At 37.8% G+C, this 14,855-nt stretch overlaps 1 protein-coding gene across 4 annotated transcripts in view; it reads left to right on the top strand.

The window, feature by feature from the left end:
* RFX4 (regulatory factor X4) overlaps positions 1–14,855 on the top strand; it is a 93,757-nt gene that overhangs the window by 56,715 nt on the left and 22,187 nt on the right. For all 4 annotated transcript variants that reach the window (XM_040559862.1, XM_040559869.1, XM_040559877.1 and 1 more), the window contains 4 exons: positions 2,303–2,397; positions 3,822–3,939; positions 9,051–9,170; positions 10,139–10,300. In XM_040559862.1, coding sequence (XP_040415796.1) covers positions 2,303–2,397; positions 3,822–3,939; positions 9,051–9,170; positions 10,139–10,300 — 495 coding nt within the window. The remainder of the gene's footprint in view (positions 1–2,302; positions 2,398–3,821; positions 3,940–9,050; positions 9,171–10,138; positions 10,301–14,855) is intronic.

Genomic DNA, 14,855 nt, shown 5'->3' with positions numbered 1-14,855 from the left:
CTTGCATTCTTTGCTAGTTTTCTAGTGAGATGTGCTTGGTACTCTTACCTGTCCTTCTTAACCCTCAATTCACCTCCTCACATGGTCCTCTTCCCTTCTTAGCAGACAGAAACTTGACATGGCAACAGGGGAGGTAACACACAGCAAGACCGGAGTCCAGAAGCTTGCTGCATCCTTCTGTCATCTGTTATATGCTCAGTATCTACCCAACATCTGCCCACCGACCAAAAAATAATAAATTCTCAAAGTTATAATCCCTAGTAGCAGCAACAGTCCTGTCTCTCATTCAAAAAATCCTCATTGTTTAGGAAAGCTTTTTATATATGTGCTGAATATTTAAATATGAACTTGTGTCATCAAATCAAATGGAATTTTCCAGAATGCAAATGGATTTGAACATGTGTTTTTCCATATTTTAGGTCCACATATTCCAGTAAGCAAAGTAAGAAGCTCCCAGAAATGGTAACCTAAATATGCATGTTCAACATGAGTTGGGATTCCACTGGGATGTGCAGATATGTATAGAGCTTATTCTAAATCTTGATTTCCCCCCCATCTTTGATGTATATTCTACTTGGCCAAATATCTTCTCAAAGGTTGCGCTTTATGTGACTGATGACATGGAATAAGGCCTGTTTTCATGTTCATGGTATTAATAACCAAGAAAGTACAATTTCCAGCTACTACAACTGGAAAAAAAATGTTCATAAGCCTATAAGTAAAGTTAGAGAGAAACAGAGAAAAATAATTGAGTAGAAGATAAGCTCTTCCCTACTCAGCTACAGTAGATGTCTCTGACATGGCTTCTCCTTTATTTCCCCCTTTCTCAGATCCTGACGAAGTATTTTTAACAATCACTAAAGGCTGAAACAGTTACTTCTCTCAAACAGGTCAATGTACACAGTTGCATTGCTCCATGGTTGCAATGCTCCCGCATTTTCCACTCTTGCTCCCCTCTTTGCACAGCATATGAATTACTTCATCTGTTGTATCAGGCAGTTTTTGTCCAGGCAAACACTCAGGTAAGAAGACAACATCTGAATTTCTCTGAGATCTTATCCTGAAAAAGAGAGGCTGCCTGTTCAATAAAACAACAAAACAAGATAAAGGTGGCCCAAACATCACTGTTTCCCTTCTTCCATGACTAACGTTTCTGACCATCCAGCCTTTGCAACACAAAGTTAAACAAAGTTTTTAATCAGCTGAAAAGCAACTGCTTTCCTGCTCATCTTGCTAATTCATCTTGGGATGCTATTTCTCCCTTTAGACCAGGGAGCTTGTTCTTTGCATTAATCTCAGTCTCTCTGGCTCAGTTCTCTAGTTATCACCTTTAAACTTTGTCTCCTCCACCTCCCCCCATCTGCTTCCTATGGTGGGAAATTCCTCCCTCCTGTTATTTATAATTAAGCATAAATGGAAATGCATAGCACATTGAGATCATCCTGTGACACAGCAGGTAGAAAGTATCTTTCTTCTTGATTTACTGGGCCTTTTATTTTAGCTGAGTTGAAGAAGTTTCTTAAGGTGTCAGAGCACGTGATTCTTTGTCTTCTAGTCATTGATTCTCATAAATAAACTAGAGGCTTGCGGTTTTAAGAGCTGCAGTTGAATGACTCGATTGTTTTTCACTTTCTGTATTAAAATATGAATATGTGTACTTGATAGAGGTTAAAAAGTATTCAGGTTGCTTTTTTAAACTCTTCTTGATAGCATTTGTGCATTGGTAGCAATTTGTTTTGAAGAAGTAGAAGTTTATGGCACTTCTTTGTGTGTGTGTCTGGCATTGCAAATAGATGATTTGCAGCAGTTAAATCATGTTTTTGCAACTAAAGCTTTATACAGATGAGAGCACTATCAACAATACTCATCCACTTGATGCTTAGAAGATTCTTTATGCATTTCTAAATCAATTTCATGCATGACCTTTTTTCATCACCAGGGTCAAGGCCTAGCTTCACACTCTTCATAGCAAACACCATAACTGTTTCACTTCCGGGCACCACAGACAGCTGAAGCTGAAATCAAAAGAAGAATTTTAAACAATAGGTCCTGATTTGCTCACACTTAAATACCGCTTCTAATGACTATCATTTTCAGCAGAAGCAAGATGGAGATCTAGAAAGATTACTGGGTCAGCACCAAGGAAGATATATGTGTTACAGCTAAGCAATCCATTAAATATATATATATATATATATATTTAAAAAAGTGTTGTTATTGGCAGCTTTTTGTATTTTGTTTTTCTTTTGTTCTAAATGGAATCCAAGTACTGAAGTGGGCTGTTTTTTTCTTTGTCTGCCAGTGTATCAGGAGTTTGATCACCTTCTGGAGGAGCAGTCCCCCATTGAGTCGTACATTGAGTGGCTGGATTCCATGGTGGACAGATGTGTTGTAAAGGTTGGTAAGGAGTAAGGACCTGAGTCAGTGATGTACTTTATGAGCTCTATTCAGGTCATAGATTATTAGAAAAAAAAAAAAAAAAAAAAAAAAAAAAAAAAGAAAAAGAGAAAGCCAAGCACTGTAATATGCAGTAGTAAAGCAGCAGTGGATAAAATCTTACCAGTGTTCATGCTGAATATGAGAACTTTTCACATTCAGGATTTTGGTTCATTGTGCTTGTCTATCCAACCCAAAAGACGGTATTCAAGAATGGAATAGGGCCAAGCTTTCCAATCAAATCAATATTTCAAGGGTAGGGAGAGATGAGTTCAGAGCCATTCTAACTACGTGGTACAAATGGAAATGATAATCTAGCTTGTCCTTTTAAGGTCTTACTGAAAAGAATATTTAGGCCAACTAATTCATTTATGTGCACTCAAAAGTAAAGAGGAATGTCTACATTATCATTCAAGAACGTATTTGTATTGCTTTTTGAGTTGATTTGGGCTATACATTTTAACTTAACTGGATGAAAAAAACTACTAACAAATCTTTTAAGAATATTTTCAAAAGTGATCATGCATCATCATAGAGTTTCATAGAGTATGTAACTATACTACCAACTATTTCAACTTCTGTCGCTAACTATTGTCTGTATTAGCATGTTCCATTACAATTACACTCTTCATTCCAGATTTCGCTGTTAGAACTAATAAATAAAAATCCATGTTTAAATGTGTTGCCTCTCCCCGTGCTGAAAAATATCATACTATACACAACAGACACTTTCCCAGATTACTTGAAATATTTTGATAGTTTGGGAATATTTTTCTTTAATTAGTGGAATGCAATTTGAAATTCTGACTATAATTCTGAATTTCATGAAGAATTTGGCATGAATTTCATTAACTCACGGGATAAAACTAATTCTTTAGCTTGCATGTGACTCTATGAAGTAAACTTTGAGGAGCTGATGCCTGAAGTGTGCTTTCTGGGAATTATTTTTGCTAGTAAAATGATTATGTGTATTCACAAAAATAAAAATAAGAAGGAACAAAAAAAAAATTTAATAGTAAACTTTAATATATGTTTTCAGCATAGACCAAGCACTTTGATTATACATTGCTTCCTTGACTATGAATGATCATGTAAGTAATTAGGTTAAGATGAAGATTGGGGCAATTTTTTGGCAGTCCTTGCCTCATTTTATAAAGTAAATTCTGTCTTGTGTTGGATAATTCTTTGTATTTTCCTCTTTCTGAAGGTTATATACAGTTGCAAGTTGTCTTTCTGTGTGTGGTTTTTTGATTTTTTGGTGTTTATTTTAATGCGAAGGTATTGGTAAGTAGTGTTTCAGTTTAAAAAAAGACAGATACATCACTCAGCTGTATCAGGTAATGGAAGTAAGTTTCTCCATGTTAGATATATCTGTTTTCTTGTAGGTAGCTGCCAAGAGACAAGGCTCTTTGAAGAAAGTAGCTCAGCAGTTCCTCCTGATGTGGTCCTGTTTTGGCACTCGAGTGATTCGGGACATGACTTTGCACAGTGCACCCAGCTTTGGTACTTTCATTTTGTTGTAATAATTACATGTCACAGACAAAAAAAAAAAAAAATCCTAAATCCTGGCTTCTAATGTACAGTTTAAGTGAAAACATACCAGTTTTCACTTGTCCAGAGCCCTATTCGAAAAGAGGCGGGGCTACTGACATTTGGAAATAATACTCAGATGGATGTCTTTCTTCGAGATCTAGCCAGAGGAGCTGAAAACACTACTACTTCCTTCTGTTTATTGTTAGCCAGTAGCTGGAGATATCAGTCACAGGTCAGCTGGAGAAGTCAATTATGGGGGCATTCCTTAATGCACTTCAGTGCAAAGTCAGCCAGGTTACTCAAACCACTGTGACCATGTTATGCTAAGACTTTGCGCTGAAGTGGCTGAAAAGCTTCTTAAACTAGATTTTGCCAGCTGATCATGTTTCTTTCCCCTGGACAGACTGCCTTCCATTCTACTGGATTTCAGTTAGGATGGAAAGATGATAGACTTTTCTTTTGTAATGAAAATGAAGGCTATTTTCTATATAGTTTCAAAGCTTTGCCTTGAATCCTGGGATACCAACAGCATCATTTAAAAATAATAATAATAAAAAACAGTTTAAAATTTACTAAAAGCAGAAGGGATTGAAAATGGGCTGTTGTGTTATGAGTGAAAACTTTTACAGTCATGTGCGACCAGGTTTTGTATGCGGGATATTTTTTATAAATGTATATTTGTCAGGATATGTTAGTAGAAGATTAATAATCAATTAACTTATAAAGGCACTGTACCGAACAATTGCAAGCTTTTTTTTCTGCCAGATGAGTTTTGATGTCCTTTATGTCATTAGATGGTATTCAGATATCATCACAAATAGGAACTCACAGTAGAATCCGTATTTATATTTTAATCTGAAACTACTTTCATTAGTTTCTCCATTGTAAAGAACTTGTTAAGCAGGTATTGGTCAGTCACTGTTACACATAAGGTTAGCGAGCATCCCCAGGATGATCACAGTTTCCATCTGCTCGATTGTGTTTTCAGCACTGGTATCCTGGTCATATCTATTCTGAACCTCTTCTAGGACTCATTTTCTCCTTGAATCGCTGCGGCTTTCTTTTCTCATGGGCATAAAAGTAGCTGATAGTGCTTTTTGCTTCAGTGAGTGTAACTGTGTGTACAAATGCACAATTCCCCTTATATGGACACACATCTTTGAACATTAATTTGATACATTTATATGTCACCACAGGAGGGAAAAAGTGTACTGGTCCTAACTGATGTGTTTTTCATGGGTATTTGGTGTTACAATTAGAACTGGGCCAATAACAGCTCTTTAATTTGGTAGCCAAAGCAAGAGTTTAAAAAAATAATAATTGATTTAAAAAAAAAAAAACTTTATTTTTTTATTTTAAAATAAAGTCAAAGAGAACTCTTCTGCATCTGCCATATTGTAGTGCTTGGGGCCACTGTTACCTGCCTCAGCAGAGTCTTGAGCTAATCACTGCCAGTGCAAGATTTCTAAGCAAAGGGCTAGAGGATTTGTCCAGTGGGAGGATTTTGTAATCTTTCCTGTTGAAACTCCTACAAACCTACAAGCTTCCTACAAACCACTTAACCATTTGTTGAGCCACAGTGGTCTGCAGCATGCTAGGTGGGTTCTCTCCTGGGAGGTGACGGGACATGACAAGCTCAGTCCCTGTTCTAACCCTTATTTCTGCAGAGTGGTGTATCCCCTGCTCAGATCCAACTCCAGTGGAGGCAGAAGGAGCTCTGACCCTTCAGGTTTTCAGAGGGGAGATTGTTACCAGTATCATGTCCTCATCCTATCAGGAAGAAGCCTGGGCTATCCCTACCTTATTTCCCCAGAAATGAACCAAATGTTATTTAACCACAGACATAAAACTATACTTATTAGTACTAATGCTGCTATACTTTCACTGTGAGGCCATTTGACTCATTGTTCCCGAATGAGAGTCCAGCAAGTTCCAAAAGAATAGCCCCTGAAGGTAAACAGCTCAGAGCTAGAGTAGCTCTGCTGTGCTTATTGTAACACAGTTCCTCGTAGCATTCTATAACATATGAATTTAGGTGAGTTCTGCAGAGAGAAACAAAGACACAGGTGAACTCTTTTAGATATATATCTACATACCTTTGTTCTTAGATAAAAAGTTTTGCATTTTCACTATATTGTAAATTTACTACCTTTACCATTTTACTATGTAACAGTTTCAGAGAACTGATTTTTACGAATTTTTTCCACTTAAGGCAATAAGTAGACTATAGATGCTCACCTCAATAAATAGATGCTAACAGTGTTATTTATAATAATAATAAAATAATGTGTTACATACTGTGATCTTTATATATGCAGGATGCTATATTTTTATCTTTGAATTATAGGGAAATTTGATTAGAGGAATATCTGGCACTGGACTGGCTAGCACAGAGATTTAATTCTGCAGAGCTTTTAAGCGTGGTGATACAGGCAGGTTGAAACACGCCGTGTCAGAAAGAAGCTCCTCCCTCTCCCTCTCCTCCCTCTCTATGAATATCAAAGGCACAGTTGGTGGCAATGTTTGGGTAATGCATCCAGTGTGTAAAAGTAACTAATTAGTAATAGAAGCTCCACGATTTTCTCTAGATCTGGAAATCTCACTGGTCTTTTGCTGCTTACACGTAATTGCTGTATCTGTTAATAGATGTTGATAGTTACTGTATATTAACTGGGTAATCATTGCCATGATTTCAGTTAACTCCTTCTGAAAATTAGAGCCAAACACTATTTATTATTATTGTAACTGCAGTCTCTTGAATGACTTCTTACCTCTTCCTAAAGCAGTGTGAGCTTTACCAGCCACAGCTGGATCCTTTTCAGTGCTTAAAGATATACTTGAAAGAGCTAAACAGTTTCATGTGAATAACGGTATCTTGCAAACACAGAATAAATTATTGTACATCGTGCTGAATAGCTATTCACTGCGTAGCTGAAATGCATGCCCTGATATTGGTTTCGGTCTATAGCTTACATTACATTTGACTCATTTAAAAATGTAAAAATATTGCATTCATGCAGTACCAACAACTTGTTTGTCTAGTGTCTTTCACACAAATTCTGGGCTCAAAAACTCTATACAGAGTTTAAAAATACACAGTGGAAGAAATAATAGGAGAGGAAGAGAGAAATTCAAAAGAGTGACAAGGGCACTGGATTGTTTTTAAATACTGCATTCAGTATTGCCAACCCCAAGTCTTCAAATTAGACTTTGAAGATTAGACCCCCCTGCAAAACAAAGACTTTTTTTAATAGCAAACATGGAATTCTTGTCATTTGCCTGCTAGCATTTTAGTGTTCAGAGCTTACACTGATGTTTTTATGAAACTACAAGCAACTTTCTTTTACTTTCATTTTTAAATGAAAGATGAGCAAGGAGTTTGATGAGAAACATCAAATACACCAAGCCTTGCCATGTGAAGTTTGGCAGCCTATAGGCCTTATTTTCTTACCTTGGAAATGCTTACCAGTAGTAACTGCACTAAAGCCAATAGAGACCTCCCACTGAAAAACTGAAGGCAGAAAAGGCTTTTTGTGGAGATTTTTGATAGCCTGGTTTTCCACTGGGGAAATCCTAGGGCAGAGGGGTGATCAGACAGGTCTGCTGTCTTTATAGGACTGCTAGATTAAAGAGGATTTTATTTAACAAGTCTTTTAGCCAAAAAGATTTCCAAAACTAAATCTCTGCAATAGTTAGGAGAGGATCTCCAATATTTATCCGTGTAAGGCTGGGGAAACGTGTTACCATTTTGATTTGCATAGGTATGTGAAACTAATGAAAAAATGAATGCTTCAGGTTCACCAACAGTCAAAGATTTCCTCCTCCTAGCGAAGGTGTTGCAATCATGAATGTCCTTTTTCTGTGCTGCCTTGTCCAAGAACACAAAGGCTCATGTTCTCCTCCCAGTGTGTGTGTTCTGCTCGTATCAGTGACGACAGAAGCCATGCAGGCGTGGAGTGAGAGAATGAAACACAAAGACCATCCAGGTCACAAAGAAAAAGAATGTGCTCAGAGTTGCTTTGAAAGCTGAATTGCCAGCTAGAATTGTATAGGGATATAGGGCCTTTCAAACTACTTCTTCTGTCCTTAAACATTTGTAACTGAGAAACTTAAGAAAGTTTTTCTATAAATCTCAAAGGACAGAACTTCTTAGGGTGTGCTATTAAAATTTATTCCTATTACTCTAGTCCGTACCTTCCTCCTAATAACTTTAGCAAGTTCTCCATCTATGCTCAAGTCTTACTTGAGGATTTGTGGCAGATAACTACCAACATAGTGAATTTTTACTATTAATTTTCTAAATGTTCTTTGACTCCATCCCCGACATTTCGTTTTGGCCATACTTCTTTTTAGTCTCTTTTTTTCAAATTCCTGTTGTGGCAGTTAAGAAAGATAATATCCGTGGCATATTCAGAGGTAAGCAGAGAAACAGGACAAATGTTATGCTGCTGATACGATCCAAACTAGCAAATAGGAAAAGATAATGTAGTAGGAGAAGTATGACAGAGCAAACCTTTGGCACAAGTCTTTGCCTTTAAGATATCCACAATTGCTTCTACTGCCTCTGTGTTTAACAGTTAATGGGCGTCTCATCCAGTACAGCCAATGCATTGGATATACCACCAGGAGATCTGGAAGGATGTTTATACCTTCCTATTGATTAGTCTCTCATTTCTTTGTCCAATGACACAGGTGGTGCAGAAAATTTTTATCAGAATGTGTGACTAGGACAGCCACTTGAGATAATTCCACTTGCAGTATAACCATCTAAATTGTTCAATGCGTACGCTGGAAAAGAAGACCCCATCAAGTGCCAGCTCTCAGTTAGACAGCCTCCTTGCACCCTAAACTACAATAGTTGGTCATACAAGCCTGTCTGTATAAGCGCAGGAGTGAACAGAATCTGTTAGCGCCCAGGTATGCTTTGACCTCTCTTACCTTGAGTAAGAGACATATTTCAGTGGCAGTACTATGTTGAGGCAGTCCTACTCAGTGCCTTTTGTGTTGAATAGGGTAATCATTGGTTTAATGAGTGTATTGAGACAGTCAATGGCTTTTTTGTTTGTTCACTTTACTACCAGGGTCTTTTCACCTTATTCACTTGATGTTTGATGACTACGTATTGTACCTGCTAGAATCACTCCATTGTCAGGAGAGAGCTAATGAGCTAATGAGGGCAATGAAAGGAGAAGGAAGCACAGGTGAGTTTGTTCTTTTATTCATCTTTTGTTGTTTTATTCCACTGTATTCACTGTTTTCTATGTAAGGTTATTTCTCTATCCTCGTATAACCCAGTGAGGTCTGTCTAGGACCAAAGTGTTGTTTTTTGGTTCCATCGTGATTTGAAATAAGTCATTTATGAGGGGATCCTCCCTAGTTAATACATTCTAAAAGAGGCCTGCATGCTTCTTGATGTAACTCTGGATGTCTGAAATGCTATTCCTAAGTACAAACTTGGTGTTTCAGTACGGGATTTTTGTACCAAACCTTTTACGTCAGTTAATCTGTTTTACATTTCAGAGGAAATGCACCATCACGCATCAGTGAGATGATCACCCAGTCTTGATTCTCTCCCTCTCACCCTAGTTTCACACTAAATAAATTCACTCATATCAGTGGATTTGTACCAATCTAAACTTAAAAGGGAGAGATGGGAGAAGTGAGCAAATGGGGAAAAAAAAAAGAAGCCCTGATTTCTCATACATTTAAGTTCTGAGTGCCTGTACAGAGGCAAACTCCCAGCCCTGCTCTATTTACTCTACACTGACTTGCCAGAACAGAGTCTGCCTCTAGTCTCTCTGCTCAGGGATGCCCCTGATAATGAGAAGTCTTCAGTCATCTTCCTTCCTTGCATTTCCCTTATTTTTGGCAAGTTAAATCTCTTTGTCACAGGGATATAAACCTTAAGCTGCCTGTGCACAAATTTCCTACCTGTACATTCCTATAAGAGGTCTTATGATGGTAAACTGACGATGGTAATGCTAAATGTTATAGAAGTACTTCTTTCAAAGATCTGTGTTAGTCCTGCAATGAATTTCATGAAATATAGCATTAAAAAAAAAAAGAAAGAAAGAAAAAACTAACTGCTCACGTAATTTTTTAGTTCCTCAGTGTTCTTTGACTTCACTTTTAACAGTGTTTGTTTGGTGATTTTTCTCTCACCCTGCAGCAGAAATACGAGAAGAAATTATTCTGAGTGAACCAGCTCCTCCAACTCCCTCCCCCGTGCCGTTCTCCCCAGCTAAATCTGTCACCTCTGTGGAAGTGCCCTCTGCCCCCTCGCCTGTCAGCAATCAGTCCCCAGAGTATGGTGGCATAGCAGCTACAACAGGTAGGCGGGCTTATGGCAGCTGAATCTGCTTGAAGATGGGTTTTGCACTCAGTCACCTGAAATTAAGTCAACACAATGTGCTGGCTTTCAAGAGATAAGAAGCCTTCCCAAGCAGAAATCTGTTTAAAGTATCAGTTATACTTTCTCACTGTGTCCAAATATCGTGTGCAGTTTTACAGGAAGAGGATCTGATGCTTGGAGTCCAAAGGCCTAACAGGAGATCCCAGACCTCAGCAGATCAGAATCAGTTCTGTTAGTGAGGCCTTCAGAACAGGCCTGTCTCTGTATTTCTAAATGTTTTTTAAAATCAGTTCAATTGATCATATTTCTAGTAATGCCCTGACAAAAAATATTTATGAATATAGCACTTTTGAGCATCTTCAATGACTTTAAGGGCAATCAATCTCTGAACCACATAATTCCCAGTGGGTAAAATGGGGAATTGGATATCTTTCGACATATTTGAGACCCTAACATTTCTTAAATATCTGCACAAGTTTCTCTTGGGAATGTTTTACACATTGTTGGTAACTTTCAACATCAGAGATTAGGAACTGGATGCCTGAAGCCTGTTTTCAGTTCCATTCTGGTGGGCCCACAGATTTAAAAATGCATACTTAAAGATATTCAACTTGTGGGTAGGATTACCAGAAAACACTAAATGCAAAAGCATGCCCACACATGGTTTGTTGATTGGTCTGTATGTATGGGGTACATACAATCCTCTGTACACTAATGTAAAGCTCCACCTTTTGGATGTGGGCAAGCCAGTCCATCTGTATGATCAAACGGCTGCATTTTCTTAATTCATTAAAATGAGTTAAGGAAGGCAGAAATGTGAATGACTTTCAAAAGGCATTCCAGGCAGTAAAATTCCAGCTTTGCTGCTCCTTAGTGAAATGGGTGTATAATCAGAATGTGGAAGCTATCACTTTTGTGACGTATTAGAAAAGTTACAAAACCTTCTTGAAAGAATGTCAGAAAGTGATGATTTACCACGCTGGAGAATCTGGCAGTTGCCAAAAGACTAATAAATCTTTCTGACAAATGTTTGTCCTGTTTTAAAAGGCACCATGGGAATCACAATGCATAGTTGTGGTGGAAAGTGATTTAAGAACATTTATCTCTACATGGAAACTTAAGGTTTTCTCACTGTTGGAGACTATAGTACATTTAGGAAGGAAAAAGGATGATATTAACCCCAGAACGGATAGACAATAGAGCCATATGATTCCTAGACATGGCAGGTGAGCTCACTGCTTTGGATCAGGCAATGCTGGAGGCGGTGTGTATGTTTGAGTCTTGAAATGATGACTTTGTGAGTAACTTGCCCTGTGGCCATTGTGGCCCTATGGGATCATCATGATGTTGTAACCAAGACTTACAATGATGCGGAACTTTACCCAGAAGTAAAAGATTGAAAAGTTGGAAATTGTGTGCTCTCCAGTGACAGTGACAGGAATGGAGATTTGAAGGACTTCTGTTCAGGCTGCAGAGACTGTAACTCTATGTGGCTATCAGAACTATTAACCCAAATCTTATTCCATACTTAAGTAATAGCCTACTTGTCAGATGTCTGAGCTTCCAGCTTGCATTCTTGACTTAAGTTCAGATCAGGGCAGACCTGGGAACTGCGTGAATCTTAGGTGAATCCTCCGTGAATCCCACCAGTAATCCAAGGGAATGGACTCGCATAAACATTACAAAAATAATTCCTTTTTGTTTTCATGTTGTATCTTACTTTATTATAGTCTATTTTATTCTCTCTTTCTCTCTCTCTCTCTCATTTTGTTTGTCCTGGCAAGGCCAAGGTCTGCTGGTGTGAAGTCTCAAGCCAGAAACAGGATCACTTGGGTGCAATGGTTGAAGGACTTACTCCCACATTACAGGCAGTAGAACTTGACGTAGTTGTTCCCATAGCAGAACTTCTTAGGCAAGAAAGCTATTTCTGATTAATTTAGGTCTCAGTTTTTTCCAGCTTCTCAGTTTTAGGTTGTTTTAAAAACCTTTGTTTGCTTGTATTGGATTTTATTCTTAAGGGCTGGTGCAGTCTCATTTTTGCCAACGTGAAAGTCAACTTTGCCTAGCACAAGCCAAATTTATCAATGCCAGAAGTGGTCTGGTTAAGGTTATATATAAGTGTGTGGATATTCTCTGGTCTTAATTTGGGCAATTAGCAATACTTTAATTTCCCATGTTTATCACATAGATGAACTGATCACCTTTTCAGTTTTCTAACCGTTACACTATGGAACACAGAGTTCATTCACATAAAGTAATGCAACCACGTTTCAGCTATAGGAAATTGCCACATTTAAAAATGGGAGTGCTGAAGATGTATTTTATATAACTAAACTATTCCATGTACAGATTTGTGGAATTCATATATAGAATATTTTGGAACAGGAACGTCTGTTCTGGAGAGACATTTAAAGGACTCTACTGATTTTCTTAAACATCTTTTATGAGGTAAATACAAAACTCTGAAAATGCTTTGCAAATCTTGAGAACTAGTCCCATTGGTTATCACTAGCTCTCAGTTCCCTAATCTAAGGCATCATTAGCTTTTTTTTGCTTGTGGTATTAGCAATAAAAGTTAACTATTAAACTTGTATTTTAGGCTTTTTGCCTTCACTCAATGGTCAGCACAAAACCAGCAAACTAAACTGTTGCAATTACATGATACTAAGCAAAAGAGAGGTAAATCCTATTTATAGCATTCTGCGTTAGAACATCTGGCATGGCTCAGCTAACATTTTATTTAAAACTTTCTGTTAAGTTACTAGACATTTAAAAGGATAATTAGTCTTTATCCTTTCTAAATCACAATGGCCAGATTAATGATTGTTCAAACTGGAACAATATTGTAATAAAAGTGAAAGCTATATGGCAGACTATACTATTCTCCTTTAAAGCCCCTTTTGAAGCTGATTACTTATTTGCTAATGCAATGGTTTTTGGACAACCTGAAATGGACTCTGAATTGTAAGTAGTTCCTAATACAATAGTTAACTAATCTATGCAGTTTACTGTTTAGTTTCAATAAATGCATGTCTGAAATAAATTTTCAGGTCATTTAAGGTCACTGTTTCTCCAGGTCTCAGCTAGGTAATAAAATTTGAGAATCTGCCATAGGAGATACTTGCACAGAGCTACCATCTCTCATATTTATGTGTGTGAGTACGATGACATTCTGTATTTTTGTGAAGTTCCAGCTCCTGGACTCATACGAGTATATGAGAATATCAGCTCTTGTTCAAGAATAAGAGTTTAATTCTCATAACTGCTCATAAAAGTCAGCTTCCAGTTTCAAAAGGTGGTTCTCCCCTTCCCAGTGGAAGGTTTGGGGATTTTTCTAAATGTGATAGCTGAACCAGCATGGGGGTCTGACTCATGATTTTTGGTTACTTGAGGTTGACAGTGGTGCATACTATCAGATGTAATACACAGTGGTGTGAGTATCTTTCTTGGATCTGGGTGGTCATTTTCTCCAGCATACAGCAGATACAAAATGCAGCATCACAAAGTAACTTTTGATTCTTTTTGCTTTGGTATGGCACCAATGACACCAGCTCTCTTGTTGGACTGTTCCATTTTCACTTGGCTCTACTACAGGTCACATGGCTTCTTGGTTAGTATCCTGAAAATCAAATTTATCTTTAAAAGAGAAAAGAGAAAGGAGTGATAATAAATGAACTTCCCTATTTTAATCAAACCCTGCATGTTCAAAACAAAAAGCAGAACAAAATGTTGCTCAACCGCTATTGTTTTTGCTTATTTCAGAATGCAGTTCAGTTGGGTTCAGTTATATCTAACAGAGACTTCATCTCCTGGAGTTCAGTTCTGCAGCCAGCTGAGAAAATTAATCATATAGGCCTGGGACATATATGGGTATTAGAAAGCTAACTAAGAAAATCTGTGACTTACCTTATTTCTTTTTTTCCACCCACCATAATGTTGGCAGTATCCTGGCTGACCTATACATACCTATACATGAAGTCGCTGAATCTATTGTCATCTTCTGGCCTTCCACTCCCTCTCTATGACTAGGTCACTCTGAAAACAATGGCATCCCTTCCATTTGCCTTCCGAAGACAGAGAAGTGAGGTGACTGTAGATCCCTAAGACTGTCCTAAGAAAACTGTTTGAACAGCATTCTGTCACTCTGTAAATCCAGGGTAAAGCCCAACACGTTTGTTTCTAATCCACAACATCCAAAAGAAAGTGATTATTTCCTAGAGCAGCCATGTGAGGTACTATCTGATAGTACCTGGAATGATCCTTGGTTAGGAGAATTAAACACAGATACTCACATAGTGCGAGACCTATTCTTTATTTCTGTGTTGTCTGGACAGGCACAACGTATGCTACAAGCTAAACGTTTATTTTAAAATTGAACAGAGGTAGCTGCCAGTTAGACTTCAATGTCAGGAGTGGCCAGGTCCTTTCAACCAAGGAGCCTGACTTTCCACAGAGAGTACAAGAAACAACTTGCTGTCCTGGACTAACTCATTTTCGTCAGACTGAGATAAGATCACAACTATTTTTCAATAAA

Source organism: Cygnus olor, chromosome 1, assembly GCF_009769625.2.
Source record: "Cygnus olor isolate bCygOlo1 chromosome 1, bCygOlo1.pri.v2, whole genome shotgun sequence".
NCBI lineage: Eukaryota > Metazoa > Chordata > Aves > Anseriformes > Anatidae > Cygnus > Cygnus olor.
This window is presented reverse-complemented; position numbering and strand designations above follow the sequence as displayed.